Genomic DNA, 24,322 nt, shown 5'->3' with positions numbered 1-24,322 from the left:
GTGTCTCCTTCCCAACTGTGTTGAGCAATTTCTTACCAAATCAGGTCCAGCAGCTTGCAACAGACAGAAGATGGTTGCCACAAGTGTTGTCACTGAGAGATGCTGGATATTGCACGCATTGAAAAGTCGTGTTTTGGTATCTAGGAAGGGCCTGGGATCTTCTGCAAATCTTAACTCTCTTGGGGATTTTTGGCATTTTGTGCTACACTCATGATAAGGCCAAAAGGCAGCACAGGAAGAGGTGCCCATTTCTGCAGACATGCAGAGCTCCAGCAACCATAGGAAAAGGTTAAATCCCCCAGCTCGGCGATCAGCATTTTGCAGTACCGCGATCAATGTGTATGCGGTGTTCAGGTCCCAGTTAACATCTGTGCTTCCCCACAGGGAAGCGAGTAAATGAGGAAAGGGTTAAGCCCTGCCCTCAGGAAGGTGGGTCTTACCAGTTTGTCTTGATGGAAGAGCAGAGAGCTGAAGCGGCTGCCAGAGTTCGTTAGGGATAATGCAGCCTGATGGGAGACAGCGGCTAAAGGAACCCACGGGGTGGCTTCCGTCTGACCTTGCACTGCATTGCACGGACTGTTCGCGGGGCACGGCCTCTGCAGACCCGCTCTCTCGTTCCAAAGAAAGTCCTTGCAGATGGAAGGGAGGAATGTCTCTGCTGCAGGGACCGTCAGACGTGTCACAGCCAGGATGTCTTTAGAGGGACAGGTTCTGCTGGCCAAGCAGAGCCTTAACTGACGCGTCCAAACCAGAGCTGTTTCCTCGCTGCACCTCGGGAACTACAGCAGGGTGAGTGGAGCCGAGCCACGCTCTGCGAGCAAACCAGCGAGCCCAGATGAGATCTGCTGAACTGCAATGACATTTCAGAGCAGAGACACACAAAAACAAAGCGGCTTGGCTGCGGTCCGCTGGCGGTGTGTGTTTTGCAAACCCCAAAGCTGCTCTCACAGCCTGCTCCACGTGCGAGATAGCAGCCCCACGTGCCTCGCAGAAAACCCCGAGTTCCCCAGCACATCACATTCTATCTTTGGCAAACAAAACTCAGGCTCTTTAATATCCTTCTCCCCCAACGCACCACGTTAACGTGTGTTTCTTTAGCAAACAGTTACTAGGAGGCCTCGGTAGGATTAAAAAAAAAAGAAGAAAAAGAAAGGGAAAAAAAAAAAGGATGCAGGGTATTATTATTCATGGATGGAGGTGGGGAGGAGAAAGAAAAACAGTTAATGCAGCCAACAAGTTCAAGTAAGGTTCAACTTTGCTATTCCAAAATCTGCTGGTATGATAATGAGGCAGTCAAATCAGCTCAAATTAAGAGCTCAGGAAGGCTCAGCCTCTCAAAGAACTACATCGTGATGAGATTAATTTCTGCCAGCCAGTATATAGCATAGTATCATCCTACATTAATGCAGAAACCCCAAATCAGAAGAAAAGGTAACTCAGAAATGAGCTAAAGCCCGTCGTTTCCCCTAATTTTCAGTGCTGGTCATTGCTGTTCTTCGTATGGATTAATGCATGATGTACCACTTGGCACCATTCAGCTGCCATTTACAGGGACGCTTGCTTCCTCCCCTCTTCTCTCCTCAATAAACATTCACTAAAAGGCAGCACGCCTGCATTTTCCAATCAGTTTCAGCTGACTTTCATTAGGGTAAAAGGCAAAAGCAATCAGGCAAACAATAAAACTAACCTAGCAGTCAAAACTCATCAAGAAACAGTACAAAACACAGATCTGCTCCCTGTTGAAATGGCTCGAGTGGCTTTATTTGTATTCCCCCCTTTTCTTTTCAGTTGGTGATTTTTTTGGTGTGTTTTATGTTGGTGGTGGTGGGTTTGGTTTTGTTTTTCACTTTATGCTTTTTTTGCTGCAAGTGTGCTTCTCAGGTACTACAACATAAATGAGTCGCTGCTGCTTGTGACCACCCAAGGAGGAGTGACAGTAGTGGGGTGATCTCAGAGGTCTGTGCTGAGGAGAGGATGAGAGAAGGAAGCAGCTTCAGTGTGTGATGTGTATCTCATTGGTGTCCTGCCTGGGCAGTGTCTGCCGGGAGCATGCTGGGGTGCAGTGACATAGGAAAGGCTATCAGAAGGAATTTCAAAGCTGTCAGAAAGCCAAGGGCTATCTGGAACAGGCATTTGTTTCTTGTGGTTTGGAAAGGTTTATGGCTGTGTCAACGTCCAGAAGTCAGTGAGCATGGGAGTGAGTGTTCCCAGATTGCAAGCCCACACTTCAAAGAGCTTGAGCTTTTTCTGAGCTCAATAGAGTTTAAAAATAAACAAAACCAAAACACAACCAGGGAAAAAAAAAAGACCCAAACCCTAACAAAGAAGCGAACACACATCTCCACACTTGAGTTTCATCCTCTGTATTTATAGTCAAAATTGTCTTACTGAGCTGAGATCAAACTGTCTTGTTGAAATGCTGATGTACAGCTGCCTTTTCTTTTGTGTTCAAACAGATTCACCCTCCGCTGTCTCTGCTTAGTGCTTACTGTGGCCTCATATGAATGATTAATTGCCAAGGATTAGCTTTTAGCTGCTTTTGTACACAGTTTGTATACAGTTGTTGCTATTTATTAAATATGTGATATCTAATCCAGTGTTTAGTGCTTACAAAGGGAAGAACCATCTGTGCTTGAGATTAAAACACTTCATTCACTTTGTGCCAAAGCCCTCAGCAAGGGCTCTGTGCCCTGCTGTAGTTAGAGAAAAGCCTTGGGAACCCAGGCATCAGAAGGGTGGACCCACGTGTGGACATGTCCCTGCATCAAAGCCCTTCTGTCTGATACCAGGTCTGCCTGCCCTAGCACAAAGGCAAGTGTGGGTGTGATGAAAAGCAGAGAAGCTGATCAGAAAAGTAAGAAGTTCTAGCAAGAATAAAGGACTAAAAACTGGGAAGGTGCTGAGAGCTTGAAGGGATCTTGCAGAGATTTTTTCCTGCAGGCTTCATGTGTCACTTGTAATAAGAAGGGTGCTGGTATTAAATTTCTTTGCAGGCTACTTGCAAGGAATAAAAAATTAACAGCTGTAATCCCTTGTGTGAGCCCAGGGCTTTCTCAGCAGTGCAACACATGACAGCAAAGCTCCTCTTACAGGCAGTAAGGGTATGGGCAAACTCTGGGGCTGTGCAGCCCAGACAAAGGCTGCACTCATGGAACAGGAGGATTTGTCTCCCTAACGGAGTACATCACCCCCAGCTTGTGAGGCAGCAGAAATGCGTCAGCACAAAATCTGTGCCGTTGTTCCAAGTTCCAAGCATGAATGGAACAAAAATCCCTCTGAAACACATTAGAGTAACCTCCTGTAACCTGCAGAAGGACGCAGGTGCAACAGTCACAGTAAGTTAGAGTCAGCCCAAAGAAACAGCCTCTTGAAATGCCTAGACACTCAGGTAAGGACCATGCTAGCAGCAAACACGTTAGCAGGTAGAGGATACTGCCACTGCCTCTCTATCTACAGGGATTTACTGTTCCTGTAGGCTTCCCTGTCCCTTCATAATGCCATTAGTGTGGCTGATGCTGGTAACTGGACTTGCCACTTCTCCCACTTCTCTTTCTGGAAGAAATGTCAAGCAGGTCACCAGTTTTGCAGACAACAACATCACTTGAGCTCTCTTCTGCTTTCCTCACTATGTGGCAGCCTGGTATGGTATCAATGACTAGGTAAATCTCCCTGCAGCAAAATTGAGCTTACCTTCTGGTGAGAAAGCAGCAGTGGAACTGGTTTAGTCTTCCAAAAAATTCCACACTATAATATGCAGGACTAATGTGCCTCAGATTTGAAAAGAATTAATATCAATTATTTTGTGCATATTCATGAGAGAAAGGCTGGTTTAGCAATCAAGCTAATAGTTTCTGCTTAATTACATTTAGTTGATTTCATGCTATCTTGGCACATTCCTGATTGAATTTAACCATTACAGAAAACCCCTCCCACAACTACTTCAGCAGACAGCAACACTTTAAGCTCAGCATCCCCTGTAAATAGTGTCTGAGGCAGAGCAGACTGCTTGAGGCACTGGGAATTGATCACAAGCGTTTCCTTCCCTGGTAGAGTGTAAAATCACAAAAGCATCTTGCAGAGCAGTTCCCAGGTGTTCCCCAGTGCTGAGGGTGAAGAGGCATTCCCCCACCCCCCTTTTGTTTTTCTTTTCCTTTCTGAATCCAAACCATTGTTTACTCAAAAGCAAAGCAGATAGCAGGAATGGGACAGGTACCTGAAAGGGGAGCAGCGAGCTGATGGGAAGGTTTTGTCAGTGTAGGTGGTCTGGAGCCTGACTTGGTAACAGCTAATGACTTGCTGTAGTGCAGAGGGTTGAGGAGCAAGTGGGATGTTCTGTGTGTTGTGTGGGAGGTACACCATTGGCATCTAACTCTTTAGTTGTCAGCCAGGGAAAGACCAGGCTGTTGAGTGCAGCACTGCCATTCCAGCTTCTGTGCTCCACGACCAGCATTTGCACCACACTAAAGGTAGGAATGTGCAAGCAAGATGAAGATGTTGTGGGTCAGGAAACACGGGAAGGATGATGGGAGGAGTGCTCACAAGGAAGACCAGAATAGCAGGGAGCTGGGGAGAGCAGGTGCTAGGATGGCTGGAGCCTTGCTTGGGAGCACAGATCACCTTCTGACATGTGAAGCCTGAGCGGAGCATGCTGCCACAGCGTGAGGACAGCAGTATGGTTTCTCTGCACAGCCAAACAGGGAGGACAAGCAAACAGTTTGTGTCTGTCTGGTGCTGACAGGGCTGAATAGCTCACAGTAGTGCTGCTTGCTGGGGCAGCAGCCTCCCTGGGCAGAAGGCCAGGGCAGGGGGAAAATGGGAATCTTGAGCTTCCATGTGCCATGTGTTTGTTTTCTTTTTTGATTTCCCCCATGCTAGCAGCAGCAGAAATAGGACAGATGCTCCCCTCTTGTCTTCTCTTGAGCACTCTCACTGTGCTGACGTCTGAAGGCAGTGTGTGCCTTTGAAGTTTGCCTTTTCAGTATTTTCATTCATTTAGAATTTTCTTTTCCAGCACACCATTTGCATCTGGGCTTTGCTCAGAAGGAAGACTGACACCCTTTATCATTTAATGCAGACTGATAGCTCTCTGACAACCAAACATCTTCTGAACAGCATTAAGGAATTCACAGGCAGCCATGCCTGAAGGCTACTTTTCTGCCCACTTCAGCTTAGTCAGCAGCAGTTGTAGCTGCAGCTATCTGGGTGCCTGTAGGCAAACTAAGCACTGACAGATAATCAGCAGAAGTATTGTATCCCCTTTTAAGCCAAATAGACTTATTCTCTCAACAGATACAATTATTGCAGCTATAACTGAAATCAAATAATTAACCATCACTCCATCTGGGCTTTTCCAGGATATGTCAAAATTATGATCTCACGTATTTCCAAAGCAAAACATAAATGTTTTCATCTTTATTTTGGTTTTGTGGATTTTATACCATGCAGTGCTCTTACAAAGAGCACAGGAGTTTACATTCTCACAGGCTATGGACACAGTCACTGGGGACATCACAGGGGTGTGAGCGAGCTGGTCTGTGCAGGGTTCTACCCCTCCAGAGCACAGATCTCCTGGTGCAAACAAGTCTGGAGCACCCCCTTGGACAGGATGCAGAAGTGCCAGACCATGAAGAACTCTTGAGCATAGTTCTGTAATTCATAGGAATCAGTGGGACTTAGGAGGTTCAAGGTCTTACATTTTATCTTAGCATCCTTCCACATAAAAAAAGTAGATTAAAGGTTCTCTGTATTTTCCTTGCAACCCTATCCCCACGATTGTCCTTAGTATTTTGTTACCTTTCATTATAGCCTCAACATTTTCTACAAGAAGCAGCCTGCAAGCCAAAAGGTCAGAACCATGTGAGAAGTGACCACGTTCTGCAAGCCCTTTCAGAGGATGAATAAATAGACATTTTCTAGTGAAGTTTCCTAAAACAGGTCCCTGTCAATAAATACCACAGACATGTATAGCTGCCATAAGCAGGAGATGTTATTCCCGTGCAGAATGAAATGGGGAGGAGATTAAGGAACTCTCCATCTGTTTCTGCACCATGCAGCACGTGGGATACAGCTCAAAATACACTGGGCTCTCTGCTTCTCAGAGCCTGGGGAGACAGAGGCTGGCATAGGCATGGCAGGGTGGAGCTGGACAGTCTGACTCAAAGTATATTGTTTGCTGGGGGAAGTAGGGGGGGCTGCAGGAAAAATCCCTTAGTAAATGGAGCATATGAATGAAACCTAGTCCTGATGCCAAGTTTATTTTGCAGGCCTTGATGGAGCTAAAAAAGCACATTAGACAAAACCATTATTGAACTTCTTGATTACATAACAATTTCCTCATCGTATTTCCAAGAATATTGAATCTATATTCAAACACCCTCCTACTCTCTCCCACACACCACCCCTTCTCCTTGCTATATCAGCTTCATTACTGAGCATGAAGACAGAAAAAGTATAGGGCATGTTGCCATGAGCAGATAGATCTCAGATGCTTACCCTGAGACTTTAGAGCCATCTATGGGATTTGGACAGCCAGTCCTCATTACTTTTAGCAGCCTCTGGCCTTATGCCTTGACCTTAGTCAGGGTCTTTAGCAGTGCAAGGAACAGATAATCAAGCAATAAATATCACCAAACTTAAATCACAGAATCACAAAATGTTAGGGATTGGAAGGGACCTCCCAGAGATCATTGAGTCCAACCCTCCCGCCGGAGCAGGATCACCTAGGGCAGGCTGCACAGGAACACATCCAGGCGGGTTTTGAAAGTCTCCAGAGAAAGAGACTCCACAACCTCCCTGGGCAGCCTGTTCCAGAGCTCCATCACCCTCACTTTAAAGAGATGTCTCCTGTGTTGAGGTGGAACCTCCTGTATCCTAGCTTGTACTTGTTGTTCCTTGTCCTATCACTGGGCACAACCGAAAAGAGCCTGGCAGCTTTCATCCTGACACCCACCCCTCAGATATTTATAGCCATTGATAAGATCTCCTCTCAGCCGCCTTCTCTCCAGACTAAACAGCCCCAGTTCGCTCAGTCTTTCTTCAAAGGAAAGATGTTCAAGTCCCACAGACATCCCTGTGGCTCTCCATTGGACTTTCTCCAGCAGATCCCTGTCTCTCTTGAAGAGCCCCAAACTGGTCACAGTACTTCAGGTGTGGTCTCACCAGGGCAGAGTAGAGGAGAAGGAGAACCTCCCCAGACCTGCTGGACACACTTTTCTTAATGTGTCCCAGGATGCTGTTGGCCCTCTTCGTCAAAAGGGCACATTGCTGTCCCATGGAGACCTTGCTGTCTTCTAGGACTCCAAGGTCTTTCTCTGTGGGGCTGCTTTTCAGCAAGATGACCCCCAGTCTGTACTGGAGCCTGGTTTTGTTCCTTCCCAGATGCAGGACTCTTCACTTGTCCTTATAGTCCCTGCTGTCTAAAACTTCATGGTGTCTAGAGGGTGGCATGCACATTTTTGAGGTCACAAACTGCTGCTACCACAAGCTCAGGAGAGAGACAGGAGAATTCCAAACAGACCAACCCCTTTTAGAGCCCTCTTCCTCACAAGGATGAATACAGACTTTGTTAAGACAAAGGATGAACCCCTGGGGCCACTCTCACCCAGTGAGCAGATTCAGGCCAAGTGCAGGTGGATATCTCCTGAAAAGTAGAGGTGGACTGCCTACTTTTTGGTGTAGGAAGTGGGGATTAATGGCTTGCAAGCGTGGTACATTCATCCTGCCTCAGAAAGCAGCAGTTGCACACAAACTGGCTACACTTACTCACATAATCAGGTTGCTTGTCTCATTTGCATGTATAATAACCAGCACATAAGTACAATCATGCTAATCACTGCTTTAAATTCATTCAAACCTTGCCCTGCCTGTCCTTGGGTTATGTAGCTTCCACAAATGAAGCAGAGCAGCAATCCAGAGATTCACTCAATAAAAATCTTTGTGAAACAGTCCATTTAGTGGAGGAGAAGTATTTTCTGGAATCCTGCCCATACATACTGAGACTTGCACTACAAGCCAGTGCTGCCATTAGGAGCCCATCCAATACCCTCTGCAAGACACCTGGGCTCGTGGGCAATGTCACAATTTATGGTGTGTTTCTACAGGTGAAATGTAAGTGTAAATACAAAAGCAAAAAGGAAGAGAACTATAGGGCATCTCACATGCAAGCTCTTGGTAGAAGTGGTCTGAATGTTGTGCCAGGAAAACCTACTCTTAGACCGTGTCAGCTTCATGACTAGTTTAAGAAGGGTCTGTGATGCTCTGTTGTGAAAACCTGCCCAATAAGACCTAACCTTCTGGGGGTCCTGTTATTAGTTCTGATGGACCACACGTAAGGACAGTGGAGACCAGCTGTCATGGATGTGGCACCAGAAGGACATAGGTTCCTTCACCTATCTCTGTCACCAATGAGGTCTGTCCTCAGGCCAGGTGTGGTGCGTTAACGCCTTTTTCTGAAAACAAAAGAAGCAAGCAGGGTGGAGGGCTTGAGGGTACTTTACCCTCCCTGAAGGGTGTTTCCCCCTGGGAAAGCTGAGTCTGTTCCATTCCCCCCTCCCTGCCCAGCTAGGGTATAAAAAGCAGGACATCATAGCTGTTTGATCTCCTTTTTGGCTCCTGCCTCTGCTGGATGAGAGCTACTGCAGCTGCCTTCCTGCTCCTCAGCCACGTGGCCGGACCTGATCCTTTTCCCTGCTGCCTCTGCACCTCCTCAGAGAAAGACTGGTTTTGTATTATTCTTTTCTGTCCCACTTCCATCCATTTTTGCTCCTTACCCCTTTTTGTTTCCCTCTCCCTGTTTGGAGCGAGGCGGGGGTGGGGGGGGATTGGAGTGGGGAAGAGATTCTCAGCCTTTTCCCCATTTGAGCTTTTAACTCTCAGTTAAGGCTCAAACCACTACACCAGGCATTTCATCTTTTCGCTCCACCAAATCTTTTCCTGTGCCTCCAAAATTTAGGCAACAAGTTTGTCCATTGTTTTAGCTGTCTGTTTATAGGACCTACTGCAGCTGGAACCTCATTCTCTGCAAAGGGAGTTCTTGCTCAAGTCTGAACTTGTCCCATTGGCTTTTCTTGTTAAAGAGAGGTGAGCCTTCAAGAAGAAAGGAAGATGAAATGGGCAAAAATCAAATGAAAAGACTGCCTGCCACACAGAACATCTTTAGAGGCTTTCTTTCCTTCATCTTTCTGTCTCTTATTAATGACAGTGGAAAATATGAAAGCTGCCAAGCTTAGATGTTCCATAAGGCCAAGACAGGAAACCTCAGTAGACAGACAGAGAGTGATTTCTATAATCTGAGATCCCAGACTGTAAATACTTTGGGACAGAGTCTTGTGCTACTGGATGCAGTGCTAATGCCTGACAGCAGCAGCTGGATCCAGGTTTCTGTGGACAACCATTCCTTGATTGTTTCCTGATAGATGGTGGATGCTACCAGGACAAGGTACACTTTAGAGATATTTCAGCTCCCAGTTATTTGTACTTTCCTACTGAAAAGTGCTTTGAATACCTGAGGACAGTCAACTCACATTCAGACATTTTTCTTAGCCTGACAAGATTGCCAAAGATGTATGATTGCAGCAGGTCAATAAAGGGAAAAATCTGTATCTCAGGAGCACAGGTGACGTCTTGCTGCAACTTGCAGGAGAAATGATAAATGTCTCTCTCTGTTTATTGCTTAGCTCCATGGCTAAAATCTCCCAAACCAAAACCAAATTCTACCCTCAGATCTCCTAGTTTTAAAATTTATGCTCATCTGGCATTGCCTTGATCTTCAAAGCAGGAAGGTATATCAAAGGAAACAGAAGGTTTGACACCAATTACTGCTGCTGGATGCCATCCACTGAATAAAGATGGAGTGTTAATATTTACACTGAAAGTGAAGGAGATAAAACACACGAGGTACATCTAAGCCCTTCTGTGTATAGTGGGCAGAGATAAAACTAAGAAGAAAAAAAGAATAATTGAAATTACCATTGAAAGCATCCTAAACACCTTCAGAAATGTTGGGTTGTAAACAAAGAAATTATAGCAAAACCACCAAAATAGCTTTCTAGGAAAGGAAATCAGGCTCCATGCTTCTCATGGGTATTACGTGGTCTTCAGAGATGGTCTTTTGAAACAATCAAGCAGGCAGAAGCAGTTAACTTCAGAATTTCTCCCCACTTCACAGTGAGACATTTGACTTCTGTTTTATTCTTTTAAGTTTGAAGCCACCAGTTCAAGCACTTTTTGTTGCAACCCTCTCTGCTTCTCTTCATCCCATGGTTCTTCCTACACTTTGGCACCCCCCAAGTCCTTCCCACAGCTTCTTTGGCTCATTGACCTGAGAAGTCTCTCAATGAGTCGAATTCCCCATTGCACAAGTTGTTGCGGGGTTGTTCATATTTCAGCAGCAAATTTATGGAAGAGGAAGGTAATAAGGAGGAGGTGAAAAGTTCTCTAGTGCTCTAAGGGTGTACAGCACAACACAGAAAACAACAATCTCCTTTTTTTTCAGGCAACCTGTTTGAAAAGGAAAAGGAATCTTCCCAACAATTTTCCTAGAAAGAATTTAGTAACTGGAAGTGAGGCTATTCCAAAATTGCTGGCACTAGAGCACTGCCCTGGATGCTATTTACACCTTGCACTTCTTCCATTTAATCCAATTTAGAAGATGAAACCAGAATGTTCAATGGAGATATCTTTTGTTACCAGTCAAATCTCAGTCTTCAGATTAATTTGCTAGGTCTGCAGTGCCACGTACAAATCAAAGGTACATAGTATCTTTTGGTGAGTTAAAGGGTAAATGATTTTTATTCCACTGATTTGGGATTTCCTTAACAGCAAGTGGATTTTAAAACACTTGTTGCAATCAAAATTTCAAGATTGAAACTTTTGCCTTACATTCAGGTTGTTTTGAAGGTGTATGGGCTTTTCTCCCCAAGCCATAGCTGAAGCTTGCTGTGCAGATTTACTTTCAAGTGATGCTTCTAGCCTTTGTAGACTATTTCTGCCTTTTAGCTTTTGAGAAGAGGTGAGGCTGTTTTTGAGAAGAGGTGAGGCTGTTCTTGAGATGACCACAGTGTTTCTGAACCATATTGGATCTGCATGTTTCTTCTACAGCAGCAAGGCTTGTTCCACAGTGACTGTCTGTGTAGGGATAAATGTCCAGAAGTCTGATATTTCTTGACCGGTAGGATATCTGTGCTGGGCTTGGCTGAAGAGAAATCCTGCAGGAATTTATTTCTCCAGGAGCCCACACAATAACTGTGGATATTCTGGTACTGTGAGGCTGGCTGAGAAAGGTCACTGTGAGGAAATCTAAAATCTAGTTGTAGGGGCAAGGAGGGAGCATGTCAGATTTGCAGTTCATGATGCCGAACTCTTGTCATACGTTTGATAATTCAATGTTTGATATTGTGTATCTACTCATCATGCACATACATTGCAATTGATTTCATGCTGCTTTTCTATCAAGCAGGAAAAAAGCAAGCAGAAGGGACCAGCTCACACTGAAATGAATACATAAAATATTAGTCACATGTACGCCTGTTTTGAAATCAGTGCTGTGTTTTGGCAGTAGCCTAAGAGACTAGATATAATCCCACCCAATTAATACACTAGGGAAAGAATTCACTAGCAGGAAAAAACCCAACCACTCCTCTAATTGTCTGTCAGCTCTAAAAAACCCCTAACGTGACTTTAAAGGAGGATGTAATTAGGGAAAGCTGGAAAGAGTAGCACGAATGTCTATATAAAACAGGTATGGAAGGACAGCCTGCCTACGCCATCTGAAAGCTGCAAACACACTGATCGGGACTGTCACGCTTTCTAGCTCTGCATGAAGTCGGTGGCCCAGGGTCTGATGAGATTTATGTGAGTTTTCAGAGAGGCTGCTCACTGCAGACATGTCTGCTGTCATTGCACTCTTTAGCCCAAGCGCTGGTTTCGGGTGATGGATGAGGTCTCCAGTGGTTGGACGTGCCTGCTGTGACTGTCTTAGTGTTGTGCAGTCTGATTTGTCTGGATGAGTTTGCTCTTTCCCTGTGAGGAGGAGCTAGGATGGTCAGTTGGTCATATACAGATTAGCTCAGAGCTCAAAACATTTTAGAAGATTTGGTAAAGTTCTCATGTGCTTCACAGCTGCCAAGTTTCAAATTAGAGATGAGTCATTAAAAAAGAGCATATTACTTGTAGGCTTACATGTAGTAGAATTACACACACGTCTCTGTAATTAGCCATAGACACCCAAAATTACAAATGTAACTGTGCATTAAATGGAGGACATCACTCTGATCGAATCTTGCATTCACAATTGCATTCCCTCCTGCTTAGATTTCAGAGCCTGCTGTCCAGATGGGCTTTGCCGGGCACCTAATTAGTAGTTAATCAAAAGCTCCCGCTGTGAACTGCTTCACAGCCTTCCTGCCATCCTAGCTGCTTGGTACACGTTCCTTGACTACACAGAGATGAAGGCACAGGAGTTGAAGTAGATGCTTCATCTCTGCATCTGTCATAAATAAAGCAGCTTCCAAAATAAAATCACCTCAGGATGCACTGTTTATCTGGCTCCTGTGTGCTAGGAGCAGAATTTGTTGTGAAGCGTGGAAGTGGAAGCACAGCCATGCGTGAATGGCGATGATAGATGGTGGAATATATGCTGAGACAAACTCACTGTTTTCTCTTTCCTTTCCAGATTTTGGCAATCATTTCCATCATGTTTATTGTACTATCTACAATTGCCTTGTCCCTTAACACACTTCCTGAACTACAAGGCGTGGATGAATTCGGGCAGACCACAGATAACCCCCAACTTGCCCACGTGGAAGCGGTGTGCATTGCATGGTTTACAATGGAATACCTCTTGCGGTTCCTATCCTCTCCTAAGAAATGGAAGTTTTTCAAAGGCCCGCTGAATGCTATTGATTTGCTCGCTATCTTACCATACTATGTCACTATCTTCCTCACAGAATCCAATAAAAGTGTACTTCAGTTCCAAAATGTACGACGAGTGGTCCAAATCTTTCGGATTATGAGGATACTCCGGATTCTAAAGCTTGCCCGGCACTCAACGGGTTTACAGTCCTTGGGGTTTACACTGAGGAGGAGTTACAATGAGCTTGGATTACTCATCCTGTTTTTGGCCATGGGCATTATGATCTTTTCCAGTTTAGTGTTTTTTGCAGAAAAGGATGAGGACGATACAAAATTCAAGAGCATCCCAGCCTCTTTCTGGTGGGCAACGATCACCATGACAACTGTAGGCTATGGAGACATCTACCCCAAAACACTTTTAGGTAAAATAGTAGGAGGACTGTGCTGCATTGCTGGAGTGCTGGTGATTGCTCTTCCCATCCCAATTATTGTCAATAACTTCTCTGAGTTCTACAAGGAGCAGAAAAGGCAAGAGAAAGCCATTAAGCGCAGGGAAGCTCTGGAAAGAGCAAAACGAAATGGCAGCATTGTTTCCATGAACATGAAGGACGCGTTTGCCCGTAGTATAGAGCTCATGGACATTGTGGTTGAGAAGAATGGAGAAAGCATAGCCAAAAAGGATAAAGTTCAGGACAATCATTTATCTCCCAGCAAATGGAAATGGACCAAGAGAACGCTTTCTGAAACTAGCTCTAGTAAATCTTTTGAAACTAAGGAGCAAGGATCTCCAGAAAAAGCTAGGTCATCCTCAAGTCCCCAGCACCTGAATGTCCAACAGCTAGAGGACATGTATAACAAAATGGCAAAGACTCAGTCGCAGCCAAACCTTAATACTAAAGAATCAAGTCAATCTGGAAAGCAAAAGGAAGAGCTAGAAATGGAAACTCTTCCTGGCCCTATGGTGCCCTTGCTGACAACTCACACGGATGGGATCATAGACATGAGGAGCATGTCCAGCATTGACAGCTTCATAAGCTGTGCAGCAGAGTTCCCTGACTCTGGGAGGTTTTCCCACAGCCCGCTCTCTACCCTTCCCTGCAAAAGTGGCATTAATGTGATTCAAGAGCAGAGCAGGCCAGAGGGAAGCGGTGCCAGGTTTGTGGAAATGAACCCAAGCTCCGAAGGCAGCCACCGCTCTGCTTTTTTCATAGATAGTCCCAAAAGCTCCATAAAGGCCAGTAACCCTTTAAAACTAAGATCTCTGAAAGTCAACTTCATGGAAGAGGACACCAGCACGTTAGGACCAGCCTCAAATGTACTGAGACTATATTCAGACCCTCTCAAGAGCAGAGGAGCTGCTGCTGCTGCCACAGATACTTCCTTACTCTCTGACAGATCTCTCATGAGCCCAGAAACCTCCATCTACACAACTGCGAGTGCGAGAACGCCCCCAAAGTCACCAGAGACGCAGACAGCCATAGCTTTCAACTTCCATGATGCTGGTATACACAAATACATAGATGCTGACACTGACGATGAAGGTCAGCTGGTTTATGATTCAAGTCCGCCTGGAAATTTGAGTCCCAAGTACAATGTTACAAGCAGTGGCTATCTAAAGCAAAAGGACAATGTTTATAGAACAGAGAAGAACCATCTAGAAGCTGCTGCTTTACCCACCTCCCCTAAGCTGATAGGACAAAACTGCATTTACTCTATGGAAGGTATCACTGGAAGAACCCAGGGCAATCAGGAGACTGTCAGACTAGAAAATCACATTTCCCCAGAAGTCCATGTATTACCAGGCAGTGGAGGACATGCTAACACACATGATCAAAGCATCTGAGATGGGCTCCAAAAGAACTTAATGAAAGTTTAAAGGAATGTCTTTACAGTCAACACAAATGAAAAAACATGAAAAAAAAAACAAAACACAAAAAAGAGCTTCTGCATGGCATGAACTTGGCTGAAATAAGCCACCTGTTTCTAAAAGTCTGGGGGAGGTCCAGTGTGGGTTTGTGAAAATGTCCTTCTCTGAAACAACTCTTAAGACATTGCCCACATCAGTCAAAAATTAAGGATTGCAAATCATGATCACACATTGATCTCCTTTCATGTTGTCCAGTGAAGCCAATGTGACCAAATATCCATCCATTCCCCTTGAACGCTAGAGCTCCTTTTGGAAATATTAACATCTGATTTGCATTAGTTCCATAAAGGATGCCAAGGCAGCCAGATTTGAACTCTGGAATAAATTGCTGGGGTTGGTGTAAAGCTATCTAAAACACAATGCTTACTGCTTCAGGGCAGCTGTTCCCCATCTACAGCTCTCTCTGATGGATATTATGGCTAAAGGTAACAGGGAACACTTGCTTTATTGGAAAACCCAAGCAAAAACCATTTAAAACAGTCTAGGGAAACCAATTAGGAAAATGCTCTGTGTGTGTTTAACAATGCGATATCCCGTAGGACCTGACGTTTTCTTTTGAAATAGCAGGGTGAGTTGCACCACTTGTATCTAAATCCTGACATCCCCTAGGACATAGTGAAACTTGCACTTACCCTCTGCTAAGAATCGATACCTGCCCCAGGGCCAGTGCGTGGACCCTCAGGGGATCCACAGCCCATGCTGGGAAGGTGTGAAGGAGCCATGCAGAAGCAGGACCCTCCGGAAGCATCGCAGCCAGACCCCCTTGCCAGTACCAGGGAGCGCAGGGCTGGAAGGAGAGCTTGGCTCTCGCCCTACCCTTCTGCAGAAGGGCAATGCTCACTGCCCTGCCCTATGGGGACAGCCCAACGTGGCAGTGCTGCGGCTGGCCCCTGAGGCGTGCGCCAGCAGTACGGGGATGGCTCCCAGGGCCTCCCCTTCCTGCCTGCACACCGGTTCCTGGTGTCGGCCAAAGTCTTACCCTTGGTGTAGGAGAGGAACCGGGTGGTCTGAAGCTTTTTGTGCCCGCGTGGGGCGGTGAAAGATATGCAAGTGTTACATAAATATGCAAAAAGAGGGAATCGTTAGTGACCCGGCCCCGGCCTGGCCTTGCTCTCTGCGCCAGGAGGTCGGGCAGGAGTGGCTCCTGCAGAGTGCTGCGAGAGGCAGGAGAAGCAGGCCTGATGTTTTAGTAACATCCATTCATTTTTAAAGGAAACAAGAAAAGTAAAAAAAAAAAAAAAAAAGGAAAAAAAAAGGAAAAAAAAATAAAATTTAAAAAAAAAAAAAAGAGAAAGAAAAAGAAAAATAAATAAAAAGAAAAAAAGAGATCTGACCATTTTAAATGACCAGAACTAGCAGCCACCAGCCTAGGTTTTTAAAATATTCTTGTTTCAATAAAGTTATGTCAAATTGTGTAGGAAATGATTTGTCTTTGGTTTTTAATCTCGGAGCGGGGGAAAAGCACTTTACGTTGACGTTTTGTTGTTGTTGTTGTTGCGATGCTGGAGTAGGATAGCAGAGTGTAACAATCAAGCACTTTAACCAAGCACTATTTTAAGTTGTGCCTCCTGTCGTGACCGTGATTTGCTACACGCCTGTAGCAAGTCACAACCTGTCCTGTGCTACCTGTGCTGATGATCCTTTATGTCAGTCTCTGTTTCTACTGTAAAACTCCATTGTAAATAACTCTGTCAACGAGCATTTCCTGGCCGATTTCTGAGCACCTGCTGGGGCATGTAACGATGTGCAGGCAGCGGGTCTGGGGATGTGTTGAGACACGGGACGCGGGAGTGGAGGAGCACAGGTGGGAGGAGGACCCCAAGCCGCTCGAGTCCGCTGCGTTTTGTTCCTTCCTGTGGTAAAAAACCAAGCCGGTGGTTAGTCCTGAATGTAAATGTCTGTCCGTCCGAGCTGTGCAGTACTTCTGTCTGTAATCCCTAATAGTGAATGCAGCAGCATGTACGGACAAAAGCAATAAGCACATATATGTTTTAGGAACTATTATGGGTTACAATGATAGCTTTGTTAGGTCTGTCCTTGGCACAAAACTGTACACGCGTTGGAGTTTGCTCTGCTCAGCCGACCCTATCCCCGTCGGTGGGACATAGCCCCAGGTACCCGCTCAGAAGTGGTCCTTGCACCCCAGCAAGGCCAGACCCTGGGAAAGGTGTGAGTAAGACCTGAGCCACCACCTCATGAATTAGCCCACCGGCAAAGAAAGAGACCTCGTGCCATGCAAAGAGTGACGTGGGAGGGACTCAAAACAAGTCCAAGGCACCTCTGCATGCAGATGATACCCTCCGGAGTATTTACGTAGGGCCAATTCCTGAGGTTCGTTAGCTTTGACTCTGCCTTCACTCAGCTAAAACCACCCTTCCTCTGAGTGGGATCTCTGCCTGGTGAAGGACTTTAGGATTTGGCCATAGTAAATACAAGTGTACTTACAGGAACCGATGTGTTGCTGAGATACTAGTTAAGATTGAATCATCACAGAAAAAAAGTGAAGTGGCTTTCCATCAGACAAGCTTTAAATACTGACTCCGCCTGTGGCTTTCTGATGCCATAAAGCAGCAACGAGAAATCTCAAAGAAAAGAGTCTTACCATAATCTCTGTGTTTCAGTGATCATTCATGTTTGCCATCAGCACAAGTGTAAAAAGAAGAAAAGAAAAAAAAAAAAAAAAAGAGGAAAAAATCAGGGAAAATTTTTTTTGATAAAGTAAAGTAATAGTGATTTCCAAGTTAAATATTTTTAGAGCTGATGCTATCACGTGGAAAAAAAAGTCATATTTTACATAGCGCGAAAGTGAACGCATTTAAATATAGCCATATAGTGTAGTACTTAACACAGTCTCATCCAAATTGATGTATTTGGTTTATAGATGGCACTGACAAAAATGTATAGCTCAACAACTCTTCTTTTTTTTTGTTAACTGATAATCAACTGGTGCAACTCTCCTTGTAACCAAAGGCCCTCTGTCTGCCTTGTGTGATCACTCATGACACATGCTTTATACCATCGATTTAGTCCTACCTTCCAAGTAGCATTTTATTGAGTCACTTTTGAAAGCCAAATTCAAAAGTATCATTAAAAAAAAAACAAACAAAAGAATCTACCTTCCGAGTCTGAATAGCCAAAGTCCTATAGATTTCTTATAGAAAGCAAATAACTTAAAGCTAAGCATATAATATGCTTGAAGAGCATTTCTTTCTTATTTGTGTATGAAGATGTAGCTCTCATTTCGTGCCCAGTTACAAAGGAAGTATGTTTAATTTATTTTACTGAAATAAAGTCTCACTATGAAGTATGTACCTATATATGTGTGTGTGTGCATAATACACATATATATAATGTAAGCACTGGGAAATCTACTCTAACCTAACACTATGGTAGACTAAATCTGTACTCATTACAAAAGGAAAGGCAGTGCTTTGAAAACATAATGCTCACCAAATCCTACAGACACTAGAAGGGCAATTTCATTTTCTAGTTTGTTTGATACATGTTTCCCAAAGTTCATAACAGCTGGGGAAAATATGCAATATCTCTCGCATCAACTTCCAGCCTGCAGCTTCATCACCGTTACTTGGCATTCAGAGCTGCGCATTTACTGTGCATCATGCATCAAGCAAGCTGCCAGCTTCACCTGCTGCTGCAGAAGACATCATCCCTCAAAGGACATGTGATGTCTGTGCTTGCTTGTACCTTATGTCATCAACATCATTTTTAATACATATATATAGATAGATAAATAAATATCTAGAGAGAACATAGATATATGCGGAAGGAATGGGTGCAGTATTCTTAAGCAGGAGGCAAAAGATCACCCTTGAACAGAGGAAAGCAGCAGTCACATTGCAGTAGATTTCTCAGTGCCTTTTCTTAGAAACTTCACCTAAGCACACTTACAGAAAAACAAACAAAACCAAACAAAATGAAACAAAACAGTCTCCTGTGAAATCCGTATTTTTTTGAAAGATTTGAAAGTCAATAAAGGTAGAAGAAGGAGGGGAGGGGGTGGGGGGGAAATAAAAGAGGGAAAGAAAACCCATGGAACGCACATTCACTTCCTGAACATGCTGTGTGTCAATGCCAGGGAATATCTGTCTGTACAATTCATGCAGAAACACATCCGAGGTGGTTGGTTTCTTTGGCAACTATGGCTGTGATAAACTGTAGCCTTTTCTTCCCTTGCAGCTAATAAGATACACATTTCTGAGGAAAAACATATTCTCTTCTGTAAAATTGTAATGTATTGTTAATATTTGTACCTATTGTATATTCATGTCTTGACTGAATTATGACTGGTACAGTTTATAGCAAATAATGAGGGTATTTAAAACTCATCACCAAGTTTCTAAAGCCAAGTTCTCTCTCTGTTGGTAAGCTCCACATAACGTGATCTCCAATATTTGTTGACACCTCATTTTAAAGCAAATAGCAGAATCAAGTAGCGAAGTGATGGAGACCGGGCGGCACCAATGCCCTCCTGTGCGGCTGAGCGGGGAGCAAGATGGGAGGTGGGCTGCCCCAGCGACTCCAAATTAACTCCAGCTTCTTCAGATTTGGTCAGTCACTTCTGCTTACAGGGATGGGACTGAACAAGCGTTATCTTAGGTTGCTTTAGGATCACCTACTTGGGGAGAATATGGCTTTAAACAGTTCTTGAATAACGTACAGATGTTCTAATTACCTCTGTACCTCCTGTTTGCCATTGTGTTGGCTTTATAAGTATCTGATGTATGGAAAAGTCATGTGACTTTCATGCATTCCAGAGTAGTCTATTTTTCTGTTGAGATTAAAAATAAAAATAACAATTAAAAAAAAAAAAAAAGTTATAAATATATATATATATAAAAATATAAATATATATCTGTATTTTTAGCAAATTTATAATAGGGCAATCAAGTCAGATTTCTTCTTTTTGTATTACAGAATAATATATTAGATGCTTTCTGGCGTTCATTTACACAGCCAATCCCCTGACCTTTCTGTTGTCTGTATTTTGTTCCGAAACAAAAAGAAACGTCCCTGCAACATCCCTCCTGAAAGCGTGTCTGCAAATGGTCACTCGGTTTGTCTGTTGTTGTCATGTTGTCATATTTGCCTCTGTGTGGGACTTGGAAATAATCAAGGACTGGCTATGGGAACTAAGAGGCCAGTCTCTGTCCTCAGAGCCTGGTGAATGCCTCTGGCTTCGGTGTTAGCCACAGCCTGGACTTCAGTGTTTTTTTTCCAGACTTACATCAATTAAGCTGACAGCATAAACAAGAGATGGGATTTGAGTCTGACTGTCCTAATCATTATGATGGAGTTGGGTCAAGCACCAAAATTCAGGCCCTTATTTTAGGGCAGTGACCTGGCAGTGCTCAGGCAAAACTCCCGACTATGGGGGAGTTTTTCCTGGGTTAAAACAGAAAGGTCAAGACTTTTGTTTCCCACCAGGTTTTGGAATCTCTCTTCAGTTTCAGGCAAAATCAGGAAATGATTCAAAATTACAGGGAATGAAAAAACTGAATGTACATGGTCAGAAAAGGACCATATTTGGATTTGGTTATGGTAAAGTATATCCATGTACCTGCTTGCTTAATGATCTTCCTTGTTCTTTTATAGCTGTATCATCACATAAATTGAATAAAAAGTCCATGAGATAAATGTGCATCCTGAAGCTATCTCATGGCCTGTTGAAATTAAGCACGACAAAGAGCTTCGGACCAGCTCCGTAGCTCTGCACAAACATTTCCTTCTGAATCTGCCCAGCTGCCTGGTCAGTGGCCATGTTTCTTTCCAAAGATGGAGTTTTGGTCCCATTTCCTTTTGTTTGCTTGTGTGATTTTCTTATATGCCCACCACACTAACCAACAAACCAGGAACAGAATTGATTTGGGAAAACATGTGTTTTAGAAAGTCCAGCTACCACCCAAATGAACAACCAACCAACACAGCTCTGTGTGTGATCATGTATCAGCAAGAATTTACACATGAAGGTATTAAAGCTGGCTGGGATATTTTTTTTTGGGGGGGGGAGCAGTTCATGCGCTAGCCTGCCATAGCTGTCCTCAAAAGACACCTTCTGTGTTAGTAAATTTGAGCATAGTCAACAAAACCACAGACAGCTTCTAGTCAGAGTAGTATTAAATTTGCACCTGCAGGTAAATTCACCTCCCACACCACAAGAGAAATGACCCAAATACCAACTAGCCCTTCAAAAAAAGAGAGGTTTGTTTTCCAGCATGGGTTTCCCACCCCGTGCTGACCAGATTTAGGCTCTTGCACTGAAACTTTGTCTAAGCTGGACAAAGGAAACCGTAGGAAAACCAGAAGTCTGCATTCAGGGTGTGTATTCCCTTTGTTGCTGGTGTTACCTCAGCCACAAATAAGTGTCCTTTGACACCAATGGTAGAGTGCCACAAGTGTTTGTATCTGTAAATACTACTCAGAATTTTGCTTTGCTCGATTGTGGCTTCATCGCACAAGAAGTTTTCAGTCTAGAGGCTTAGAAGAGAAAGCTTCATTTTTCTTTTTAACTAGAAATAATACTATTGATACTCTGTAGGACTGAACAAGGATTAACCTTTGACATTTTAAAGGGGTTTCTTCAAGACTGTAGTGACACCAACTCCGAAATATAATGATCAGGCTGGGCTTAGTACAAAGACCCACCCAAACTAGAGCTGGGGTGCCAAATTTGCATGAAAAGCCCAAGTCTTTGCTGCTGCAATTAAAAGCCCATTGAGGTCAATGGAGCTGGTCCCATTTAGCCCAATAAAGTATTTGGACCTATATCTCTAAATGCTGATGGAAAACTAAAGGCTCTGTATGACCTCAGGGATGGAGGTGTCTGTCCACAGCACCTAAAGGAAAACAGTGGGGTGAGGGGATGGGAACTGGACAGGCCACTGAAAGCCTGTGAAAGGAGAGAATCCTTCCAGGCCAGAGGATGATAACCACATCATTTCAATCTTGACCAAGCACCCCTCTGCAGCCCCCTTCTTGGGCTTGATGCTGCAAACAGTGTCCCAGATTTAGATGACTGTCCCTATGGTAGGACTACAAGCTCAGCCACACAGTTCAACACCCTCAGCCCTCGGTACAGGTACTTACTGATGCTGGGAGGACACCACCAGCAGATGGGCCATTGATGGTGTCACAACCTCTGGTCTTGTCAGTAATCCACATCTAAGACCCTTTTAGGCTTCATCAGTTCCTCTTTCTGTATTTCATTCAGGAGCTCTTCCCTTTATGCCTCTCCTTCCTGCTGTGTTTCACATCCTCCAAGTACCATTAGCGACATGTTGGCTCATGCAACCACTGAAATTCATTTTGGTCTTATCAGTTTTGTTGGCTTGTGGCAAAGACAAAGAACATTAATTTTTTTCCCCCATTCTTTCTGTCTTTTTGGTGGTGGGTGAGAAAATTGCATTTGCATTGAAACATTCCCCACAGATGTGTTTGGGTTGGGGGTGGGGGGAGGAAGGCAGAGAGAAGCATCTCCATAGTACTTTGAAGCCATGATTCTGCAATCAGAAAGGCCAGTCACAGCTACCAACTAAGCTCACACTCCAACTAGAATAGCATTAATAAAACACACCCCAACTTCCTGCAGCAGGATCCTGCTTTTTCATCAAGCCAGGGAAGCAGTTCCTGAATGGGGACAAAATGCTTACTGAGGCACTGTCACAAGCGCTGTGCAATGATGACTCCATGCCCGTGGAAGGATGCTGGGGTGGTCTGTCTCTGTGCTGCACATCATGGTTGCTCAGTGTTTCACAGGGCCGGGGAACAGCCTTAGGTCTTCCTTCTGCAAAAGCACAGAACAGCTGCTGGACTGGCAGAGCTCTGCCAGCTGCTGGCCCTGCAGAGCAGCCCATGAGCCCCAGGCAAGGGCTTCCCAGTGACATCACCAAAGAGCAGCAGTGAGCATCCATAGTCACTGAAGTATAAGTAAGCTATGGGGTTCCCTTTAAAAGAAAAATATGATATTTAACAACAACCAAAAAAAAAGTGGGAAAATGTATATTTCCTGTGGCTATGCTAGGGCATGCAGATCAAATTCCTTTTCTATCTGGAAACTGAAACCAACTGTGACACAGCTTGAGAAAGGGCAGAATGTGGCTGGTCTCTCCATTGCCTTGCACTTCAGTTATTTTTTTAATCTGTGGAGTGGGGAAGGAGTGGGGAAGCAATGGGGAAGCAGTGGGGCATCCAGGCCAGCATGCCTATAATGAAAGGCAGTGCTTCACATCTCTGCCCAAGAGCCCAGCAGACCCTGCACGTCTTGCACAATCTTCATTGGGTTGTATTGGAGCGACCCGAGGAGCAATGCCTCAGCAGATGTTTTCTCCCCTTCTAAGCAATGTTTCAATGCCCTGGCACTTTGGGGGTGATTACAGCAACATTAGCCATATACTAGTGTACTTAGAGTCTTAACACTTTTTTTTTTGTAACTTTGATTTAGTCATCCTTTGTTGAAGTTTATTGACCTCTCCAGTTGTTTCCGTGAACAGACTATTAAAAACAAACAAAATAATATCAGTGTCTTTATATGCATGTAGTAGTATGAAACTGTGATCAATGTGTGACATTCAGAAGCTGTACTGTCTTGTAAAATATGTCCAAATGTCTAAGGGTTTTAAAGCAATGGTCCCTTACTACAGACTACAGAAATAAATAAAAAGGTATGGATAAACCCCGCAGCCTTTATTTGCTCTGTTTCATGGTCATAGATGCTGGCCAAAAATATAACCACCATCAGCTGGCACAGAGTTTCAGCTTGCAGTTGACAGCAGGTTTAGACATATGTTATTTGCTCACGGATGAGAACGTGATTCAGGAAAGAAGTGCCAAGCTTGACACCTCCTGCTTTAGGTCTGACAGATCCAGTGCATAAACCTGTGGGCTTCAGTCCTCACCCTGCATGGACAAAATCTTCTCCCCTAGCCACAGCTGGGCCTGGGGACTGGGGCATCTCTCAGCTTCACTGTGCCTGGATGTGGGGCACATGGGGACATCCCTGTCACACGCGGTGCCTGGAAATCTGCATCTTGATCGTGTGGTTGTGCAGATGCAGAACCAGACACAGATGGAAGAAGAGCCAAGGTTTGGAAATGAAGAGCTTTGGCTGTGAAAACTAGACAAAGAGGCTGCTTGTGCTGCTGCTTGTGGCTGAAACTTGGCCTTTCTGCTAGAGCCACTGTGGTTTTCTTCTCCATTAGATGAAGCAGTGTGTTGGGTAAATTATGGGAGTCACCAGAGCAAAGTCAAGCTCAGGACTTTGAGTTGATTAAATCAATTTTTTTTTTCCTTTTTTTTTTTTTAATACTGGCATGCAGTTTCTCTAAGAGCCTTCAGAGCTCTAATCTGAGCCTCCTGATTTATGGGGATGTTAATTTATGGCCATTTAAAAACGCAAAAAGAACAAATGAGCCCACGTTGCTGTCCAGACCGCTGGCTTGTTTGTGCAGCCCTGCACCCCCTCACGTGTTCCTGCACGTGCAAATCCAGTGAGAAAGGCTAAGTGCACAGCTCTGCAGCCTATTCTACACA

At 44.4% G+C, this 24,322-nt stretch overlaps 1 protein-coding gene across 1 annotated transcript in view; it reads left to right on the top strand.

Moving 5' to 3' along the window:
* Positions 1-23,487, top strand: part of KCNB1 (potassium voltage-gated channel subfamily B member 1) — a 139,796-nt gene extending 116,309 nt beyond the window's left edge. Inside the window, exon 3 of the mRNA XM_068149891.1 lies at positions 12,671-23,487. Within this exon, the coding sequence (XP_068005992.1) occupies positions 12,671-14,692 (2,022 nt within the window). The 3' untranslated portion in view covers positions 14,693-23,487. The remainder of the gene's footprint in view (positions 1-12,670) is intronic.
* Positions 23,488-24,322: the final 835 nt, after the last annotated feature.

This window comes from Melanerpes formicivorus, unplaced genomic scaffold (assembly GCF_026170545.1).
Source record: "Melanerpes formicivorus ecotype bairdi unplaced genomic scaffold, bMelFor1.0.p_v2 SCAF_19, whole genome shotgun sequence".
NCBI lineage: Eukaryota > Metazoa > Chordata > Aves > Piciformes > Picidae > Melanerpes > Melanerpes formicivorus.
This window is presented reverse-complemented; position numbering and strand designations above follow the sequence as displayed.